Source organism: Periplaneta americana, chromosome 10 (assembly GCF_040183065.1).
Source record: "Periplaneta americana isolate PAMFEO1 chromosome 10, P.americana_PAMFEO1_priV1, whole genome shotgun sequence".
NCBI lineage: Eukaryota > Metazoa > Arthropoda > Insecta > Blattodea > Blattidae > Periplaneta > Periplaneta americana.
Genome location: NC_091126.1, coordinates 92,005,374 through 92,029,250, shown reverse-complemented (window position 1 = coordinate 92,029,250; position 23,877 = coordinate 92,005,374). Strand labels below are relative to the sequence as shown.

The 23,877-nt window shown below is 35.7% G+C and overlaps 1 protein-coding gene across 6 annotated transcripts in view; it reads left to right on the top strand.

Annotated features, from left to right (window-relative positions):
- LOC138707888 (mitochondrial tRNA-specific 2-thiouridylase 1) overlaps nucleotides 1-23,877 on the top strand; it is an 88,377-nt gene that overhangs the window by 24,279 nt on the left and 40,221 nt on the right. For 5 of the 6 annotated variants that reach the window (XM_069837925.1, XM_069837923.1, XM_069837924.1 and 2 more), the window contains exons 5-7: nucleotides 6,558-6,784; nucleotides 6,960-7,127; nucleotides 17,745-17,969. In XM_069837925.1, the coding sequence (XP_069694026.1) occupies nucleotides 6,558-6,784; nucleotides 6,960-7,127; nucleotides 17,745-17,969 (620 nt within the window). The remainder of the gene's footprint in view (nucleotides 1-6,557; nucleotides 6,785-6,959; nucleotides 7,128-17,744; nucleotides 17,970-23,877) is intronic. The other variant, XM_069837926.1, reaches the window with a different exon arrangement.

Below are 23,877 nucleotides of genomic sequence, written 5' to 3'. Positions count from 1 at the left end.
ATCCAAACAAGTGATCAGTAGGCACCCCTCCACTTCTTTGTTAATTCAGACCTGGACAGGATGGAGTGACATGATGTTTTTTCAGACAGGGTACTGCTAAGTTGCAGTGCTTGGCGTGTGTTCTTGATCTGCTCTTTTCTGTTTCTTATGTCTTCTAAATGTTCAAGACTGAGGCTGAGGTTCAACAACAGTGGAGGAAAGGTTTGCACCTTTCGCTGCTCCTCTTTCTATCATGCTTTCCTTTGGAGTTTCTTCCCCTTATTTTTAGGCCCCACAAAATAAGGAAATTTTCTTTCTCTTGTTAGCTGGACTCAACAAGGTTTCATTGGACCTCATCCTCATAACAGAAATTTGTTGGGAAGTAGTAGGCACTTGTGCAGTGCCTTTCAAAATGCTGGATTCTTGAGTGTGCACTGAGTTAGCACACTTCCAGGATGCAGGAGTGGGTAGTCACATTTCTGAGTTTGCAAGTACAGTAAAACCTCGATAAAATGCGTCCGCTTATTATGCTATCCCGTGTAATACACTTTTTTTGTCCGGTCCCTGCACATTTCATATGTAATGCCTTTATAAAATATCCCATTTGTTGCGCTCAAGTCCTGCATAATATGCTATTTTTGTGGAATATTTTCGATGTAATTTTTAGCAATGTGCTGTAACACCAATGAAACATTTTGGCAATTGAACTCACTGGTGCCATTAACCTGAAAAGTATTGGTATTCGACCCTGTACCTGCACACTTCAAACTGTACAATACTTAACCCTCTTGATACTCTCTCTTATTCGACTACCTGCACGGTTAAAGCCAACATACAGTTACAATACCTCACCCTCTTGCTAACCCCCGCTCTCAAACAACATTCCACACTCAGTCGTAATAAAATTCTGGAAATTTTTGCTGGTTAGTTTGTTCTTTAGTGTATTGAAATATCTGTGAGTGTGATTACGATGAGTGTTAAACGAAAAGCACTTTCTGTGTCGGAAAAATTGAAAATCTTACGAAAGTACGATGAAAACATAACTCTTAATCAGAAACAACTCTCTGATTCATTAGGAATCCCATAATCGACATTAAGGACGATAATAAAAAATTGCGATGTCGGAAGGATTTAAGCACAGAAAAGTGAAGTATAGTAAACATGAGGACTTTGAGAACACGCACACGGCAAACAACTATAAATTACATTTTTCGAAAGAATTAAGTACAGTACATATTGTAAATGTCTTTGACATAAGTACAGTAATTGCATAATGGAGTAATACTGTATTACCTTTCATGAGTTATGTATTTCAGTAAAGAAAAATGCTAATAGATACTGTATAAAAGTCAAAATTAGTATACCCGTCTAATACACGGTCCCAGTTAATACGCGGTTTACACGCGGTCCCTTGAACAGTGTCATATCGAGGTTTTACTGTAAATGAACTACAGAAGATACCATGGAGGTGACCTCTGAGATAAAATAGGAAGGTGATCCTTATTCAGAGTCATCCTTCGATTTATTTTAACTGGAATAAAATTAGAGTCCCATGAGAATGGGGAAATTTTTTATCTACACCTGCGGGTACAGGGGTAAGTAGTTTCAGATGTTCCCAGGAGACACAATTTACCCAGTTGCCTTCGACCTTCAGCATAGTACTCATTTACCTTGACTTGGGGTCCCCAATTCAAATATTCAGGGACAACCAAATGCCAGTTGAGCTAGTGCTGGGCCCCAGCTTCTGCCATCTTCTAACTCTTGTAGTAGCTGTTAACCTCAGCCCAGGAATATCGAGTGTTGGTAAACTCCGGTGATCATGATGACTTCCAAATGCTACTGCATGCTGGCCACGTCTTCTGGGGAATATGCATCCATTCATCCAGTAATCTTGCTTGTATTTCATTCACGTGCTGGTGTGCTGCCGGACATTTTGGCTGAGTGTATTCCAGAGATGTTAAGTGAGATTGAGTTCTGAGCTGCTAGCTGATTAGATCAGGGTTCCTATTCTGAAGTCGTAAGGGTATCCTTTCACGCAGTGAGCAGCTTGGGGAAGGGCTTTGTCATGCATAAAGAGAAAATATGTTTCATGTGAGAGGAGTGAAGGAGATTGTAGTTGTGTATCAGTGAGTATTCAGAGTACCTTCATCACTGATCCTCGATACTCTACCATGAGCATCAGGTGATTAGAGGCAAAATTTCAACACATCCATGAATTGTATTTTTAACTGCTGGTCCATAATTCAATTCTAGTATTGTTGGTGAACTGAAATCATTACGGCTATGAAAAGGGAGCAGTTAAAGCTAGTATAGCTGCAGCGGGTGGAATGGGGTGAATTTCCCCTACAACTTGACATAAGCAGCATACAGTCTGTACCACTGCTTACGTCAAGTTGTAGGGGAAATTCACCCCATTCCACCTGTCGCAGCTATACTCGATACCATCACTAGTGTTAACTGCTCTCCTTTCATAGCCCTAGTAATCATGCTATTCAGTGTTGATTAATGAGCCAGGGAACAATTTTAGGTCTCCTTGAAATCAAATGCCTTCCTGAAGTCTTTGTTTGACAGTCCTCTTGTTTACAGTGACGTTTCTTATTACCTTGAAATGATTTCACTGTAGTCATGTGACAGCCTCACAGGACCTGAATGTCTAGGAACTTATTCTGGCAAGTGTAGACCTCTGATAACCTGATCCTTGTTGTCTTTGGTATGTACCAAGTGCATAGAATTGTTTATAGATGGTATTTGGCGAGATGAGGCCAAGGGTTAGCCATGGAATTACCTTACATTTACATTAAAGTTGAGGAAAACCTCGGGAAAAATCAAACCAGAACCAGCCCAAGCAGGAATTGAACCCACTCCCGAGCAGAGCTTTAAATTGGTAGGCAAATGTTCTACTGTCCGAGCTATGCCAGTGGCCTTTATTTCATGTTCAGAAGAAACTGTGTACGACTACAATTTTTTTTTCTTATCAGACAAAAGAAATTTGATCATTCAGTTCTTTATTAATAAATCTGGTAATTCTTTTTCTTTGTTTGTTTACTCGTTTATCTCCTTTTTTATCTTCTCTTCCTCCTCCAGCATTCTCCAAGTGTTTTTCCTGATTCTGTGTGTTTTCCATCAGTTCCAGAACCTCCTGTTTGTTCCTGGACTCATGCATCATATTTCATCTGAAAGTCAGTGGAATTCTATTGAGATGTAAGAATATAATATATGATATAATGTTATAGCTTAACACATTTTCAACACTGGTGGCATGAATGAATAGTCAATTATGGAGAAATGTGAAATTCTGTTACTAAGAACAAATTATCTAAGGGAAATAAGCTCCAATACCAGCTTTATAACCACCACAGATTCCATATTTGACTCCCCAGGTTTCCAGAAACTGAAATGCAAACTACTAATTCAGCAATGTGTAGAGAAGTTACTGACAAATCATATTACTATTTCACAGTAGTATTATCTATGAATATAAGAAAAGCTCTTTACCACTTTAATTACGTACCAGGAAACGGATTTTTAGGTACTGAAAGTTAAAAATGACACAGGTTCCAGAAACTGAAATGCAAACTACTAATTCAGCAATGTGTAGAGAATTTACTGACATCATATGACTATTTCACAGTAGTATTATCTAGGAATATAAGAAAAGCTCTTCATCACTTTAATTACGTACCAGGAAATGGATTTGTATGTACCATACTAAAAGTTAAAAATAACATAGGTTTCCAGAAACTGAAATGCAAACTGCTAATTCAGCAATGTGTAGAGAATTTATTGACAAATCATATGACTACTGTATTTCACAGTAGTATTATCTATGAATATAAGAAAAGCTCTTCACCACCTTAATTACGTAGGTACTGAAAGTTAAAAATAACACAGTATATTAGAGTGGATACGGTGTCAATTAGAACTGTTTGAGGCCTTGTTCACAATGCTCTGAAATGTAATTGAGAGCTGGATCACAAAGACTGGAAAATGAATCTAGGGAAATACACTTACTGTTTTTAAATAATGGTTTAAACCATTCATTTGAACTTGGTTTTGAAAAAAGAGCACCCACAAGTCTATGTCAGTGGAAGCTGTAGCCAGTAAGTATGCAGTGGTGCGAATTTTATCAATTAAACAGTGAACATAGAGTTTCATCATTTACTGCAGTTGACTACTACTTTCAAACCCAGTGGCATTATTTATACTGGAGTGGTGTGATATTACTTGCTCGTTTATAAATGTAGCTAGCTTGAATATTAGCTTTCAGTACCTAAAAATCCATTCCCTAGTAATTACCTAATTTATTGTGGCTAAAATTCCAAATGACAAAGAATCTGTCCAGAGATATTGGTGAAAAAATGCCACTTTTTAATTTGGAGTGGTTGCCATACTGTTCATTATATTTAACATTTCTTAGTTGAAACCTGACTGAAGGCTAGGGATTTTTAAGAGCAATGAAAATCTCCAACATGGCTTCTTTCGTGAAGGAAATAAATTACGGTCTCTCCATAGACATTCTATTTAATGAACCCAGTCCATTAATACAAGTGCTCCAGACAGAATTGATCGACAATATCTCATTTATTAAAAAATTAAATTCTCTTAGATTCCTTTGACTATTCCTTCTGTTGCCATGGATAATGAATTCTGTCTTTCAGGTTTGCCATATCAAAAATGACATTAAATTGTACAAGAATAGCTGACTTCTGGAATTATCCTAGATAATGACCTTGTTTGAAGGCATTGATAATCAACAAACAGTGTACAGATTATACGCAAATTGTTAGGAGAGCACCGCAAATAGTTACGAGAGCTCTGTTTTCATCTCATTAAATTGGAAATTGCATTGTGATAAGATACATGTAAAATTCATTATAAATTTATATGAATTAAAATGGTTAGGAGGCTCAGCAACCCTTTCTGTATGAAAGAGGGATTTGAGTCTGTGGCTATAGTACGCGCGCACGCACACACACACACACACACACACACACACAGACACACACACACAGACACAGACACAGACACTCTTTAACTGCAAACCCTGCTAACACCTAATATTGAAACATTTCCGAAGTACAGCACGGACGAGTTAACTAACTAACCAACCATCACATAGTAAGACTTTTTTTTTTTGGAGTAGACTGATGAAATGGTACTTACTTACAAATGGCTTTTAAGGAACCCGCAGGTTCATTGCCACCCTCACATAAGCTTGCCATCGGTCTGTATCCTGTGCTAGATTAATCCAGCCTCTATCATCATATCCCACCTCCCTCAAATCCATTTTAATATTATCCTCCCAGCTGCGTCTCGGCCCCCCCAAAGGTCTTTTCCCCTCCGGTCTCCCAACTATATGCATTTCTAAATTCGGCTATACGTGCTACATACCCTGTCCATCTCAAACATCTGGATTTAATGTTCCTAATGCGTGTAGTTCTGCGTTGTGTAACTTTCTCCATTCTTCTGTAATTTCATCCCTCTTAGCCCCAAATATTTTCCTAAGAACCTTAATCTCTGTTCCTCTCTCAAAGTGGGAGTCTAAGTCTGATGAAATGTTTGCGGCTTTAAATTATTTTCTTATATGCTGAATTATATATGTGTTAAAATTTATTTTTAAATAGTCAGAAAAAATGTCGATGTGAATCTCCAATTGATCAATCTTTGTCTTTCTCTTTAAATCGAAAACATACAACATGTGCCTCAACTGTAACCAGTGTAAAATCCTTCCTTTTATAGACTTCTTTTCCTGTATAAATCGTGGGTAAATGTTTTAAGTGGTTTTAGAGTGTTGACATATCTTTGATATTATTTTATGTCAAATATTCACTGACTCTCTGATTGATAGATTGGTTTATTTACTTATTTATTTATTTATTGATCACTTGATTTATGGAGTTTCTATCATTCTTTATCATCAAAGAGGGACTGTGCTTGAGAGAAACAAAACTATTGTTTTTTCACAAAATAGTGACATATATTGATGCATGTATTCATGAATTTAACCATATTTACTATAGATTGAAGCATACGATATTGTGTTTCCTACAATAGGAGTACTGCTTTATCATATCTTGTCATCATTTGTATCAAATTGGACATTTTTAAATTGTGAATGCCAGATGTCGGCTAGCCGTACAGCTAAAAGATGGCATGAGACTGTAACAGATCACACGGTCTAATACTTGACTGGGAGATGATGAGAGCCATCAGTGTAGCTCAGTTGGCTAAGGTGCTTGACTGCTGATTCAGAGTTGCACTCGGATGCGGGTATGATTCCCACTTGGGCTGATTACCTGGTTGAGCTTTTTCCGAGGTTTTCCCAAACTGTAAGGCAAATGTCAGGTAATCTATGAAGAATCCTCGGCCTCATCTCGTCAAATGTCATCTCACTATCACCAATCCCATCAACGCTAAATAACCTCATAGTTGATACAGTATTGTTAAATAACCAAATTAAAAAAAAAAAGGATGATGATGTGAATGCCAGAGGGCTAAAGAAATGAAGTGTGATGGTTAGTAAAATGTAATTTGCTATGAAAAACATTACCAACTAACGATGTTATTTTTTTTGTTAGGTGTGCATTTACTGAAACCACGTGATCTCTTTAAGGATCAGACTTTCTTTTTGAGTCAAGTGTCCCAAATTCCACTTCAGAAGACAATGTTTCCACTGGCAAATTTAACTAAAACGCAAGTTAAAAAAATTGCATCTGAATATGGTATGGATTACATTAGCAAAAAGAAAGAAAGCAGTGGTATATGTTTCATTGGTACAAGACATTTTCAGAATTTTATATCAGAGGTATGTATTTGACGTGTTCTCTGATTATTAGTGCTTTAATAATACTGTATGGTAATATCTCTTTTTTCGAAATTGTACTAAAATTCACAAATTGGACGAGGTACATTTTCCTGAAGACGAGTATAAACCTGTGCACTGGAAATATGCTGTTTGAATAATATATTCTTTTTTTCAGTACTTGAATGACAGCCCAGGTTATTTCAGAGACATTGATAGTGGTGTGATTGTTGGTAGACATGCGGGAATACATCACTGGACAATTGGTCAGAGGTGTCGGATTGGTGGTCAACTTAAGCCTTATTACGTTGCAAGAAAGGAGCCAAAGAACAATGACATATTTGTGGTAAGTTGTATAATGCCTTGATGTAAAATTTTAGAAGTGGTGGTGGTGGTGGCGGTGGCGGTGGCGGTGGCGGTGGCGGTGGCGGTGGCGGTGGCGGTGGCGTACTTGCAACTTATTTATATTTTTACTTTGTCATTATTTGAAATATAATGGGGAAACTATTCTGATTCTTAAAGAATTTATATAGAGATTTTCATGGAAATTCAAGTATATGTTTTCATCATCCATTAATGCCGAAAAAATTGTTTTGGTCATGTCGTCTGTCTTTGTACAGTGGTTTTCCATTACATATTTGGCTGATTTTCTTATTATTTGCAGTCTAGCATTCATTTCAATTGGGAATGATTAACATGAAATATACTAGTATTACTGGACTGAGGTGAGTGGAGCCATGGGCATAATGTGAACAATAGCGATGATGCTATACGAACGCAGGAGCAGTACAAGTGGTGCTCTGGGCTGCAGGACTCCACTGACCTCGATCGAGTAATATCTATTACAAATGTAGTGTGTCATTATTGATTACTGGAAGAAAGAATACAAAATGGCGAATTACTGGAAAGTGGCTTTGAAACTTTTTCTCTTATTTTTATATAAAGTAACAAGTGAAGCGATTGTGATAGAAAGTGTCCAAAATTATTTTCGTTGGAGAAATTATTTTTTAATTAATTTTACCTGCAATCAAAAACTTCTACAAACAAAAATTTAGAGTCTAAGAATATCTATAGACATTGATCTGAAGTATTAAAATAACCCTAATGATTACGGAAATAGAGCAAAAACAGACTTTAGTGTCATATGAAAAGGTGGTTTCCGTCCACGGGTTTCAGGCAATTGAGAATCATTGTATGGTTTACTTTTAATGTTTCTAGGAGATATTACTATACTACACAACAGTAGTTAATAAATGCGGAGAGTATAAAGACAGAAATAGTTATTCATTCTTGTATACTCTCTTTCAACACTTATATAATCACTGATTAGTTAAGTTATAACGTGTACCTCAATGGTTACCTTATCAGGACAGCTAGAAGTGAGAGAAGAATTTGAATAATGGAGAACATGTATCAATGTGTAATACAGTATACAAACCAAAAATTATTAAATTACTCCAACTTTAGTCCACCGCTGTGGAGTAATGGTTAGCATGTCTGACTGTGAAATGAGCAGGTCTGGGTTCAAATTCTGGTTGGGACAAGTTACCTGGTTGAAGTTTTTTCCGAGATTTTCCCTCAACCCATTAAGAGCAAATGCTGAGTAAGTTTCGGCACTGGGCCCTGGACTCATTTTGCTATCATCACCTTCGTATTATTCAGATGCTAGATAACCACAGCAGTAGTTGATAAAGCATCGTAAAATAACCCATTAAAAGAAATTCAGCTTTATGATGAGTGGTGGTGCAGGATTTATATTTTATTTAACCTGGGGAAAAGTCCATGTTTTTTTATTTGTTATATTGGTGAATGTTGAAGTGTGTGTTGTGGAAATGCCACTGCAGTGCACATGCTCAATGGTGTCCCCTTATTCTTCTGCACTACGCGAATATTAGAGTGCCATTGCACTAGTCCCAGTGTACTTATCTTTGGCAAAAGTGCATAGCTTCGTAAGTCCTATGAATATTTTCAGGACTTGTGCAGGTTTTGCACTTTCGCCAACCTCATTCAGTCCAGTGCATAGTATTCAATGATCAATGGTTGAGTTGTTTTTGTTATTTTTAAATTAATGTTTTAATTCGTATATGAGATATGGATCACTAATTGAAAACCGGCACAGTCGAAAAGCTGAAACATAATGTGAAAAGTCACAAGTCACGAAGAATTTGTATGGACACATCCAACACTTTAGTGCAAAACAATGAAAAGACATAGTCTTCACTTCTTCAGACAGGTAAAAAGAGCAAGTACCTCGATGAGTACATGAAGTATACAGTACGTTTTTGTATATGGGAGTTAACAGTGTAACCTCTATTATATAACATATGGGGAAGTATTATGCAATGATAACTTGAAACCTTTAATCCTGCTGCATTAATAAACAAAATATGCCGACTATGCACTTCCTGGCTGCAGCTCATGTTACTACTTATAGTACACTCCAAGTATTTAAAGCTGTCCATTTCTTCCACTGCCTTATTTTGAATTCGCACATTTAACCTTTTTAGTTTTCTTCCAATAACTATGGTCTTTGTCTTGTTTAAATTTATCTTCTTTCCATACGGCTCTCAGCTGTCATTTAGCTCCAGTAGCATGTCACTTAGCATCGTCTCCTCTTCTGCTAACAACACCATATTATCAAATCTTCTGCACTTTATTCGTCTTCCTCCTACAATCACCTCTCTCATGTTCTGAAAACAGTTCTTCACTAAATCCTCCAAGTAGTTATTGAACAGTGTAGATGATAAAGGGCATCCTTGTACTCTTCTTCATATTCCACTTCTCTCTGACATTTCTTATCCTGACTTTGACTGCCTGTTTCATAGCAAGGTTACAGAATGCCCTTGAATTAAAATTGAGAAATGCAAAAGATTATTTTCAGGATCTGGGTGAAACATGTGGTGATGCAGTATTGTGATATTGAATAGTAGCACAAAGAGTGACAGTTCATCTCCTTGTTTTGTTGCTGTAAGTTAATTGCTCCTGGAATTGGCATGCATGTCCACAACCCTTTCCCACACTTGAGGAATTCGTCATACACTGTTGGCACTGATGTCTTGGAGTGACTACTGTACTGCACAAATATCTTTTCTCTGGTATGGTACCATTTCTCTCACAATGGCTCTTTCATCCCAGCAAATAGATCGTAATTACATGTGCTTATATTGGGAGTGTGTGGCGAAGTTCCCAATATCTCTCAGTTTCAGCTGTAAAGGAGATCTTTGATAAGGACAGTAGTAGTGTGACACCTAGCATTGTCATGAAAGAGAATGGGATTCGTTTACAACAAATGTTTTCTCCTCAGTTCTGGATGAAGATGATGTTTCAGGAAATGACAATAATATATTATTGAGCTGCTCAGTAGTGCAGTGTCACACCATAGATATTGTAGGCCACAATGAATATCACATTCATAGAACCTCTGGGTGCAGTTTCTTTGGCAGTGGAGAGGAGATGTGCTTCCATTCATTCAATTGCCACTTCATGTCTGGTTCGTAAGAACAAGTTCATGTTTCATCCTGAGTAAAGATCCTCGCAAGTTATCTTCTGCCTTGTACTGTTGAAATAAGTTCTCTACAGTTGAATAACTGTGCCAATTTTGCTTTCCATTAAGTGCACGTGATATCAAATGTGCAGTGATTTTGCAGTAATTAAGAATGCCCACAGAATATGTAGCACTTTTTTATGGCAGAACGCCTACCTCCGAGCCTATTGAATTGAATTGAATTGAATTGAATTGAATTGAATTGAATTGAATTTAACGGAGGGGGGGAACTATGGCCCAGTACTGCGACCTTGTTCAGATCTATTGTGCTAGCCCTTTGGTGACACATTCCCAAACCCACACTGGCCAATCACACTAAGGTTCTGTGGTCCACGTTTCGAGCAGGCAAACCCCATTCATCCCTACGCCAACCCCCTCAATGTGTTGCCGACTGGTATTCGGGGAATGCTACAGAATCATAATGAAATGGAGAAATGGTGACAGAATGATGTAAATATCTGATTTGGGGAAAAACAGGAGAACCCCGGGAAAAACCCCAACTGCGACCTTGTCTGCCACAAGTTCACTATGGATTTTTTTTAAATGAAAAAATCCCAGACCTGACCGGGAATCGAACCCAGGCTGCTTGCGTGACAGTCTGAAAGTCTGACCATTCAGCCACTGCAGAGACCTTCGAGCCTAATATTCATTTGAAGTCTATCAGCATACAACTTCCAGCAAAGAAGCAGTGACCTGAAAATATTATGTGGCTTTCAATTTGTGGTTGTCCTGGGCATAGTGTGTCCTGAACAATTTCCCTGCCATTGCAGAATGCTTACATTTATGTCACTGTTTTTTATGAGAATTCTGCATTGCCACATGTTTCACACATACCCTGAAAATAATATATACATTATGAAACCTTGCAATCTCAATTTCAATCCACAAACATTGCTCCACTTTAATAAACATGTTGTTAGAATGCTGGCTTAGCTTGGCTTGGCTTGGCTTGGCTTTTCACCTATATGATTGTTCAAGTCTGACAGGTGGACTGGTTGGCATTCGTGAATCTGATATTGACAGGTATACTATCCTCAGCCCTGACAGCCAGGTCCCAGGGCCTTCACCTGTACGGTGATTTAGCATGATTTTCTAGCAGAATTTAAAGTGCGAAAAATGCGAATTTTCTATCAAATTGCGAAATCGCAAGAAAATTGTTATTTAATAGCGATTTATCAGTAAAATGGTATATTTCAAGCGAAAAGCGCATTACATATACACAAAAAATTAAAGGCACTTTTTAAATACTCAAAACATGTCGATCAATTATCTCTCTATCAATTACTGTCCACTCGATTCGATAAATTTCATGTATTGATAATGAAGGTCAGACAATTGATATACATATCGTAATATCGATTATCAAGTTCTATATTCAATATGAGCTTGGCTAAAATGCATCGCGTCAGTTTACTTGGCCAATTGCGTTTGAAATCGCAGCAGAGTTGAGAAGTTATTCAAGTTTTATTGGCAGAGTTGGTTGAATTTGTGAGACGACAAATGAGATGAACAACTATAACTGCTCATGAAAGAGCCCAGCAGTATTCCATTCAGGGACTCTATGCTTCAGTAAATTCTCTTGAGAATATAAGTGTTACTCAAAAAGGCTCTGAAAGACAAACTGAGGAGTATTGACTGACAGTCTGGAGAGCTACACCAGCCATGAAATGGGCTAATCTCCTTATTGGAGAAATAAGACCTAACTTATCTAAACAACTCCTAGCTCTGGAAAGAAGGAGAAGCTTAAGATGGGCAACTGAACTTCTGACCAGACACTATCATCTGAATAAGCATCGACATATACTGAGCCTCATAAATGACCAAACTTGTAGAAAATGTGATATGGTTGTTGAGTCATCACTAGAGTCCGGTTTTTTTATGTAATATTGATCCTAAAAAATGTATATAAGTATGTAAATAAAAACCTCAAAATAGGAACTATCAAAATTGCACAGGGAGTTAAAAATTATTGTTTATTAAAAAAAAAAATTCACTTTAAATAAAGAAAAATCAGAAGAATGAAGATGGCCAATAGCAGGTCGAAACATGTTAACAGAGTAATATAAATTTAACACGTGAAAGACATAATACGTTTTCCGAAACAAAAAATACATTTATATATGAATAATTTCAAGAGAAAAATTGTTCCGGGACTGGTCATCAATCCCAGGAACTTTAGCTGAGCATGCCAATGCTCTACCGACCGAGCTACCCAGGAACTGCACACGACACTGTCTCAAGGGAAAAATTGAGATGGTATGGAGTGCAGTTCTTGGGTAGCTCAGCCGAAGGCCCCAGGATTGATACCTGGCCCCGGAACAATTTTTCCCTTGAAATTATTTAAGTCTGCTTCACAGGGCGCTTTACCTGAAAGCCAGATTTGCACAATATATACGTCACTGTAGGTACGTTAACAGAAAACCATAATTCAAGTCACAGAGTTTATGTGCACTCAAAGTTGGGTTTCTGGCGTCTTGTCAGCCCATTTGAAGTGTGTAGATATGAAGGCAAAAATTGAGACAGTGTCGGGTGCAATTCCTGGGTAGCTCAGCCGGTAGAGTGTTGGCATGCTCAGCCGAAGGTCACGGGATAGATACCTGGCTCCGTTCAAGTCTGCTTCACAGGGAGCTATACCTGAAAGTCAGATTTGCATTACATTTATATATCACAATATCTATTATCTGGCAGTACATCTCACTTGCTATGTGTCAGAGGAAGAACAATTGTTTGTATGCATCTGAAGTCTGATTAGTGTAATATGTAGGTAATAAGAGATGTATGCAATGGAGGGAAAAGAAACTGGCCATATTACCCCATTACCTCCTGGCCTAGTTGCCTCATAAGTAGTGCCATGTTGGTATCAGTTGTGAGGTTCAGACCTATCTTCGGACAGTTGACTAAACAACATGTCACGATATACCAGTAGTTTTTGGTGTGATTATAAATTTAATCAAAGCATGAAGGCACATTGTGCCACAAAATACTTCCCCATATTTGAATCGTTTGTTTCAGAAACAACACTTGTCCACTGTTTGACGGTATATGAGTTGTTAGCACAATCGCAATTACCGACTGAAATGCTACAGTTTTGTGCAGAAACAACACTTCCATCACATAACTGCTGCTTACAAACTTAATCGAAAGTTTCCGTTTTGTGCAGTAACAACACTTATCCTGGAGAGGTGCTGTTTCTGTTCTCCACAAGGAGAACTGCTAGTTTCCTCCAATAGTACTATTCCAACATGGCGTCTAGTAGTGATGAGGGAGCTGTTTTGTCCGTAGTGAAAAAACGAAAGAGAGGATTTAGAAGTGTTGAATACAAACGAGGACATGTGAAAAGAGGAAGAGTAAAGGGGTTAGAACATATCAACTATGCTTCTAAGGTGGTCGCAAAGAAGAAAATTGGAAATGATTGCAAGTGAGTATGCCACAGTATTAATGTTTACCTGTTCAATAGCGTTGCTGTTGGTATGAAAATCATACGTTGCAATGTAACATGATTCATAATATGTTGAATCCATATTTACTCCTGTTATACTTTTCGTCACATAACATAATCTCTCTTTCCTTCAGGTGTAAATTGAAGTGCTTTGGAAGATTATTGGAGGGGGATCGAGAAGAAATATTTACAAACTTTTATGCCAAAGAAACTAAAGACGAACAGGATTCGTATTTACAAGCATTAGTGGAAGTAGTGCAAGTTAAAAGGAGACGTCCGCAGGGAGATGAACCAAAGAAGCCACGTTCGCGTAATTTCAAGTATTATGTGACATATAGTTCTGGACGACAACAAGTGTGTGCCAAAGCATTTCTAAACTTGCATGGTGTGACAAAGGGTCGCATTCGTGTCGTCTAACATCTTTGTTACTGCTTAGAAGATCTCCAAAGGATTTGAGGAGTAAAAACACTTCTGGAAATGAAACTTCTGGGGAAGTGTGTATATTAGTGGAAGATCACATACGCTCATATCCAACCAAAAAATCTCACTACTCATCAAGAGAAGTAGAATATATGAGCGAGAGGTTAAATTAATATCACATTAATGCATGCCTCCTTTATGGAGAAGTATCCTGACCAACAGGTATCCTACTGGTTATACCGCAAAATTTTTAAGGAGCGATTCAGTCTATCATTTGGGAAGCCACAAATGGATATCTACTGTATATGCGAACAACTATCGGTAAGGATGAAAAGTCCATCGCTGAATGATAACGCCAAACGTGTAGCAGGAGCAGAGTTTATTGTCCATAAAAGAAGAGCCAACAAGTTCACCAAAAAAATGGAATACTGTTCTAATCTCTGCAAAGAAGACAATGAAACTTCTTCAATATGTATAGATTATAAGCAGAATTTGCATCTGCCAGAGATACCTGTGCAGGAAGCATTCTATCTCAGGCAACTTAATGTTAATGTATTTAATATACATAACTTGAGGGATAACACAGCAAAATTGTACATATATCACGAGGGACTGGTTAAAAAAGGTCCAGATGAAGTCTATTCATTTATCTTAGGTTACATAAGCAACGAGTTACCAAACACAACAAAGTACCTACACATCTTCTCTGATAGCTGCCCAGGTCAGAATAGGAATAACACAGTTGTTCGATTTCTCCAAACTCTTGTTACTACTGGCAGATTAAAAAAAAATATACCATTATTTTCCGATTCGTGGGCATTCCTTCATGCCCTGTGATCGAGATTTTGGTGTTATAAAGAGGAAGATTCGCATATCAGACAAAATCTATTCAATAAAAGAATACATAGAGTTAATAGTTGCATCAAATAAGAACAGATTCTCTGTTCAAATGATACAAACTGCAGGCATTTTGGACTTTAACCATTGGTGGAAGACCTATTTCAAGAAGTCTGTTCTGTCCATTGAGTCCATGGGAAGAAAGAGAGCAGAAAGTAACGTTTCATGTGAATGACTTTATGGAGTTCCAATATGAAGTGGATCATATCTCAGGAAGGAACTTTATTGATGGACTGACTGTTCATACTTTCAAGTTGTTCCTTTCTAGAAGTGTGCTTCCTATGCTGCCCAGTGTTCCTGCTTATCCAAATGGCTATTATCAGACATTAAGAAATTGGAACCATACATTCCAACAGAATATCATGATTTTTATAATGAACTATATACTTGGCCAACGACATCAACTGATGACTAATCATAGTGATGCAAGAAAACATACTAAGGAAGAGTAATGTTGTGTGTATGCTTTGATGCCATCATGAATTTATTATTGACATAATTAAAAATGTCCTGTTTGACAGAAACTTAGTGAACTTCTTTTTCTTTGCAAGTAACATTTTCTGCATTTTAAGTTGTGATTATTAGGCAGGTTATGCTGTGAAGTTTGAATGAATGGGTTTAAAACATGTTCTCTAACTTATATTAGCATTTCTATATTAATTTAAGTTTATTAACATTGAGAATCTACTTGTTGTTCTTGTTATTCCTACTGTTTGTTTCAGAAACAGCACATCTCCTCCAAATTAAACAAATTCTGTAGTTGTGGGTATTGAACTCATTCAAATAAGCAAGATGTCAGGATGTTTGTATTTAGTAAATGATCAAATGAAAAAAATACCACAAGTGTGAACAATAAAATATGCCTTACAGAACGTTTTTTCAATTTCCTGAAAAATGTTACTGGAGGGAGAAGTGCTGTTTCTGAAACAAATGATTCATTTTCAGGAGTAAAGTTCTGTCAGTGATAGAAGAATATGTTCTTATACACTGAAAACAATCTCTTCACATCACATGAATGAATGTGGCTGACAACAATGTCTTGTGGAAAGTTCCATGTTTCTCCACTGAGGATCTGACTGAGAGTAAATAACCTAGGTTTTTCCAGGGTTGAGAACAAAGTGTGAGGCGACAGGGTTAGGAGGGAGAAGGTTATACCTGAATGGTTGTCCTGTCCTGAATGCTGAAATGTGTATCCCATTATATACTAAAAACTTTGAGTTTAAAATTTTATAAAAAAAAATAATTTCGTTTTAGTTTATGCTAAAATATTAATAATTCTCTTTACAAGGTGTTTAACATCTATGCCAATTGTTGTTTAATTAAATTTATGTAAAATATGTAATTTTCTTTAAAAATATACAGTATTGTGCTAAATATGTAAAAATATGCTGTATTAAAAATAAATAATGGTCTTAGTAGCCTAATTCGCCAACATTTTCCAGACAGATACATACTAAGGAAAAAAATAATTAATTACATAAAACTCCAGTTTATTGACCCATTTTACTTATCCTCCATACCCTTTACATCCGGTTACATTAGTTGTTTTATATTTGATTTTACATTGTTGACATTTCGGACTTTATACATCCGAATGTCCACACCTGTGGAGTAACGGTTAGCGCGTCTAGCCGCGAAACCAGGTGGCCCGGGTTCGATTCCTGGTCAGGGCAAGTTAGCTGGTTGAGGTTTTTTCCGGGGTTTTCCCTCAACCCAATATGAGCAAATGCTGGGTAACTTTCGGTGTTGGACCCCGGACTCATTTCACCGGCATTATCACCTTCATCTCATTCAGACGCTAAATAACCTAAGTTGTTAATAAAGCGTCGTAAAATAACCTACGAAAAAAATACATCCGAATATTTTATAAAATTTTATTGTTTTTGAAATGTGATACACAATTTATCTCTGGTGGCCTTAGTTTTATTTTATTTCTTCGTTTTAAATGCCACCTAGTGTCGTAGAATTGCTCACTTTTATGATTCTGTACAAATCACCTTGTGTATATTGCATTTGTGTACCTCGTTTTACCGTGACAACGCTTTTTAGTTCTTTTAGCACTCTGTTATGTTATTCACGTCTTTGTTTTATTAAGAATTTTAGATAAGGGCGCAAATAGCCATAGTAGCTGACGCGCCCTTTTTAAACCCTACTACTACTAAAACTCCAGACTCTTGTCATCACCTCATATTTTTGCTGGAGTCTTCATGTTTAAGCACATCAGGTATCAATACCTCGGGAAGCTGGTCATCCACTGCAGTCTTCCGGGTTGATTTCTAGTTTATGGGGTGCATAATGTGCGATTAGGAGAAGGTGTAGGAGTGGAGAATCTGCTGGACAGCACACTAATGTGTTTGGAAAGGGGTGGGAATACCAGTGGCTGTACGAAGCAGGAGACATGCCCCCAAGCATGGCAAATAGAAATGCGTGGTATTTATACTACATGTGGGTGTAAACTGGAATAATTGATATGACTTCAAGTCTCATAGTGACTTTCATTTATTTTAATAACTGAAGTAGATATTCTAATGTATTTCATTATGCTGTGAATTATTTAATAGGAATCTGTTATGTTTAGTATGAAATTTGTGTAAAATATTTTAAGTAAACATGTTTCTTTTAAGATTTTAAGAAGTTACAGATTCCTAATTTCTTTCTTAAAGGCCTCGGGAACCAACCATCTATCACTTTTCACTAATTTATTCTTCACTTCAAGACCACATTGGATTCATTCTGTTCCTTATCTTCTCATGCAAGAAGGTGTACTGGAATGTGAGTTTCGCTTCCAGCATACAAAACCACTTGTGAGGTGTGAACTTGTGGCTATACAAAGTGACCATTTACTAGTGAAATTAGAAAAATCACTGCGGGCCATTACTCCAGGTCAGGTAAGTGAAAATAGAATACAACAAAATTTGGGAAATGCAAATTAAATTATGTAAAGTATTCTGAACTATTTAGATACTTTTTTTTATTTGTAACATTTACAAAGTTGATGATGCAACATCTGGGACCTTTTGCATGAAAGATACTAGTGACAAGTGACAATTTACCAATATATGAATGACAAACGACAAGTCTTAGTAATTTCTGTTGCATAACACAATTTTACTAATTTGTCATGACTAGCATATTTTACAAGTGAAAGGCAGCCATATTGACAAATTCTGTTTTAAAATATTGCGAAAAAAAGTAGTGTTATAATACCAAAATCAGTTTTAAGTATTATTTAATTTTGCATTTATTTAATTAAGAAAGGCAATCGTAGTCTGTGATACACACAAAATATTCAACATTTATGTGTTTCATTGATGTAAAAATTTCGCGAAACTATCTTTGCGTCATGTTTCTCAATAAACTAAGAGAAGAAAACGTTATATTACTATTTAGACAGTTTTCTTCCAACTTGACAAAGGAAGTAAAATCAAAACAAATGAAAACAACTCCACACACTTGTTCAATCAATTGGTCTGGTACGACCGGTACCAGTTGCAAATATACATGAGTGACAATTTTGTCGAACTTTAGAAAGAGAGCTGTGATATGTATTTACATATTATATTTCAAATGAATATTATTGCTAATTTTTTCATTATTATTATTATTATTATTATTATTATTATTATTATTATTATTATTATTATTATTATTTCAATACAGGGTTTGATTACTATTAAAATAGCCTTCTCTTGGTTAGGGGCTTATAAGTAAAATCGTGTTGCAGAACCTAAATAAGACTTTGCAGTAGCAAGCATTATCTCGAATTTAATTTTTGACATGCGAAATCTTTCTTTAAACTGGGATTCTTGAAAATCAGTATTTAATCTTGGCCTGTTTTCTTCTGTCTATATATGAATTCTTCTTCACTCTTACAGCTTGAAGATGAAGTCATATTACATTAAAAATGTTATCTTTATACTTTTAAGAAAGTTTACCGAGAACAAAGGATCGGTAGAAAATGTACTCACGATTCTAACTATTTTACAAATGACAAAATTTTATGCAACAATTCGTTGGTAAAAGAAATAAAACTGTTAGACTAGACGACATTTTGGAAGGCGGTTAGCTTCTATATGCGCCGTAGCATTTCTGGTATGTGACGTCACAAGCTTGTACAGTAGAACCAATCAGAATCAGTCTATAACAAGCACTTCCCGAGTTTGTTTGTTCACATGCGAGCGTTTCGATACATTGAATAAGTAAAACTAACATTTACTGTGTGTATGTAAGGTAAATAAATGGAAGAAGAGACTATAAAAAGGCAAGTATTACACAAGCAGGCGCGGAAAATAGTGTTTAAGGTGTATAATTATTTTAAAAACGTTAACGAGCAGAACACTGCTGGCCATCTTGATGCTGGCAGCAACATTGCCAACATGCAAGAAACGACTGCAGAAGCATGTGGTGTGGGATTGAGAACCATGCAAAGAATATTGTTAGTGAAGGAAAGAGGGCTTGTTTGGTGTCATGCTTACAGTAATCAATGGCTAAGATAATTATTGTCTTTTGATAATTTAAATTCTCTCCTGCGCTATTTGTATTGCACGTGCTCATGAAGTACAATGTTGTACGCAGCCTTGCTCTCTCTATCTGTCTCTCTCAACGCAAACGCTAGCAGACAACCACCTTCCGAATTGCCGTCGACTCTAGTATAGTGAGGGTCACGTAAGTTCAGTTCCCAAACAGCAAATATTTCCGCCTTGTCAGTGTTGCCAACTGTTACCAGATATCACCACATGTAGTAAAATCACGATCCTATGTACTGAATGACTTCTTTACTCACCGTACTTTACCTTAATGTTGGAAGGTTATTCTAAATAGTTTCAATAATAATGAGAAATGTATTGCTATGTTCTATTCTTTTATTCCTTTACATTATTATTAGTATTAGCATTAATAGGTTACTAGACGTAAATATACAACAAAGTATAGTATATAATATTCAAGAATCAAATCTGTTCCAAGACCAATTAAATTATTGTCACTTCACTTCAAAGATTCCAGCGTACATATACTGTACTTCCTAAAGGTAGATAAATTAATAACCAATTGACTTTTGGTTGGAATTCGAATGAACTTCTGATTATCTTTTGAAATTAGTAAGGAAATGGATAATACAACTAGGCTAAAACTGAAATAATAATAATAATAACTCAACTTACAAAAATAATTTTGGTCCTTAAAAGCCATAAGTAATTTCACTTCTAGATACCTTTTTAAAGATTTCATTTGTTTGTAAATTGCTTAATAATGCTACACTTACACTTATTATTTCTGCAACTCCACGTCTGTCATTGAAAAAATGTATGATACATAACTGTGAAGTCTCTTTTTGGCTCTTATGTCTTAAATTTAAATAAGAAAAAACAAATGATTCAAGAAATGTGAGCTCGTGAAAATTAAATACTCAATTAATAAAATAATTACTACCAAAAGAATATTTTATTAATTCTATACAAAAGATGGATTACACAGAACAGATGGCCAGAAATCATAGATTTATACACAACATACAGCATGAAACGATCATCAAAAAATGCTTTTTGTACACAATAACATCTTTCAAACAAAGTGAAATAGCCAATAACTTCAATAAATATTATGCTAATAAGTAATAACTATAATTAATAATTATCTACAAGCTGTAAAAGGGAATAAAATAGTATATTGTTGAAATTAGGGGGTTATGGTTTATTACGTGTATTTATAATTTTAATTACTTTTTCTACATTTCATTATATTTTAATTTCTATTAGATTAGTTGGTGGTGTGGGTGTTAGTTTTATCTGTGTACGTCAGACTATTAAGGAAAAACTGAAAGAAATATTAAATCTACTATCTACTTTATATAACAATATTTAATCAAGAACTGAATATTACTATTAATTTAATAACATAAGACCCAAAACATCTCCAATTCCAGACAATACACATGCTGATTTTCTTAAACATGTTGGCAAACAAGCAAACTCACTACTTTTATCTTGTAATCTCATCTAAAATACAATATCTGTCTGGAGAAAATCTATCATAACATCAATTTTGAAAAGCAATTATTCAACTAATATCTTTTCGAGTTATCGACAGATACCACTTACTAGTATGATAGCCAAAATTATGGAAGAGATGATTTCATAGATTGAATTGGTTCCTGGAATCTAGTAACTAACTTTCATTTTATTGGGTTGACTTTAGAGAATTGCATTCAACAAATGGACAGATTTTAAATTTTAGTCAAGATATTAAAGATATTTTAAACAGAAAACAAAACAACTTAACAATTTTAATTTATTTTCAAGGATCATATGGCTCTGTAGATATAAATCACTTAAGAAATTGCAAACTTAGGGTGTCCATGATAAAGTGTTACACTGGGTCAGTGACTTGATTATTTGATTCATTGTCACAAATATGTAAATAGAGACAGATTCATCTGGGCTTCCCACATTGTTGTTTTCAGGAATACATTTTCCAATATTAATGTCGATGGTCTAACTAAAGAAATAGATCTTATGATAATCTCATCATTTGCAGATAATATGGTTGTCTAGAACAAAAAAATCACAGTCCACAAATATTAATAAACTGAGCCAAAATCCCAACAGACTTTTTGACTCTACTTGGAGAACTCAAACTTGCTCAATTAAGGGAAACTTTACTAATAAAACACAATCCCAAGTTATTTCAAAATGAATAGTATATAAGTTAACTTTAACAGATGATGTTAAGAAATGTGATACTTCTCCAGACATTTTAAAAATCATTAGAAACGATAAATGATCTGGTCAGTGAGTGACTACATACAGTATTTTTTATAGATGGATCCTGTTTACCAAGCCATAGATGTAGTGGTGTTGTAGTACAATACCAGTATATTCCCTTTTACAGGGAATTATATTCAAACACTTGTTTGCCCCATTTTAACCGTGACAACGCTTTTTAGTTTTTTAAACATTCTGGTTATTGTATTGTGTTTGTGTTTAGTGAAAGATTTTAGATAAGGGCGCAAATAGCCATAGTAGCTGACGCGCCCTTTTTAAACGCCACTAACTAACTAACTAACTAACTAACTAACTAAGTTCAAACACTGACTAATTTTGATAGTGAAAATTTAGATACACTTTTAAGCTTACAAAATCTCCAGTATCGACTTCATAAATCTGAGAAGGCTGTCATACTATCAGATTCAAAATCAGATGTTCTTGCTGCAGTAATGGACGTAACAGCATGAAATCTCAATATTTTACAGTGTTTTAATATTTTAAGCAAAATGGTCGAATTACATCGACGACTGGTACTTCCGTGGATCCATGAACTTTATGGAGTGGGAGGTAATGAGGTAGCTGAAAGGTAGCAAAATTACTGTAAGGTTATCTATACCTGCATCTTACCACACTGTTAAAAGAATAACAAGATCAGAACATGACAATGTGGTAACAAAAATCGGAATGATTCTAAAGCAAATGAAAAAATTGCAATAGGCCATCCGGCATCCGCTCCACGATGGAGTAAAATCCTCAGAAGAAACCAACTAATCAGACCAAATGGGGGATCCAAACTACCCTCGAGTGCAGCTCTGAATTTGCAGGCCAACGAGTCTACCGACTAAGCTACATTGGTGGCTCCACTAAAAATATGAAGTACATGGCACTCAGATTATTAAATTGACAAACCTAAACAATTATTCATCAGTTAAGCTATAAAATATAATACATAGCAAGCAAGTTAATTCAATTTAAAAGTATAAACAATTCAATCAGTTGAAATATACAGAAACTGATAATAAATATCATGCAAATTACTTCACATTACAAGCATAAACAATTCATCACTTGTGGTATACAGCCTACTATTTAATTTACAGCACATACAATTCATCAGTTAAGCTATAGACCTACAGTCTACTATTCAATTTACAGCATATATAATTCATCAATTAAGCGAAACAAAAATATAGTACAATACATAGTAAAAATAATACACCTAATTTAATAACTGAACTTCTATGAAAATCTACAGTGGCAGTACTCATATTATCACAGGCCATGATTGTCTCAAATATTTACAAAGAACTGATATTTCAGAATCTCCCCATGCCATTTCTGAAATCTCAATGAAGATATGGATCATTGTCTTGACTGTTTAACTTTACACAGCTTTCAATCATCTGGTTAAATATTGGAGTGCAAGATAACAAATGACATCAACTGCTGAACACTTGGTATCAATCAACCAACAACTTCATTACATTAAAGGGGAAAAAAAACTGAAAGAATTAATTGTATATAGACACAACACATAAGACAAGGCCGCTTCAGAACAGTAATTGGCAAGGCTCTGTTGTTTTAGGATTCTTATGTAGATTCAATTTCACCTGAAAGAAAAAAGTAGCATCTATAAGTAGTAGTAGTAGTAGTAGTAGTAAGGATAATAATAATAATAATAATAATAATAATAATAATAATGACTGTAAAGTATGGAAATTAATATTGCAATGTAATATCAAAAGGTGATTTCACACCATCAACTCTTATCATTTAGTACAACAAATCTATTATATTCAGTTGCAATCACCAGTAGCTGTTCTTTCCTCCATTTTGTTATTGGCTGATTTTTCACAAGTCTGCTATGATATGCAGCACTATCCATGACAATAACACATTGCCCTAATGTTCTCAGGTCAACAACTGTGTTTGCACCCACTTCTCAACTACAGGGCTATTCATAGCACTATGGTAGTCCTGACTTTTCTTTCAATTGCATGAAAAAATTAAATCAGCACCTGCAATAAAAATT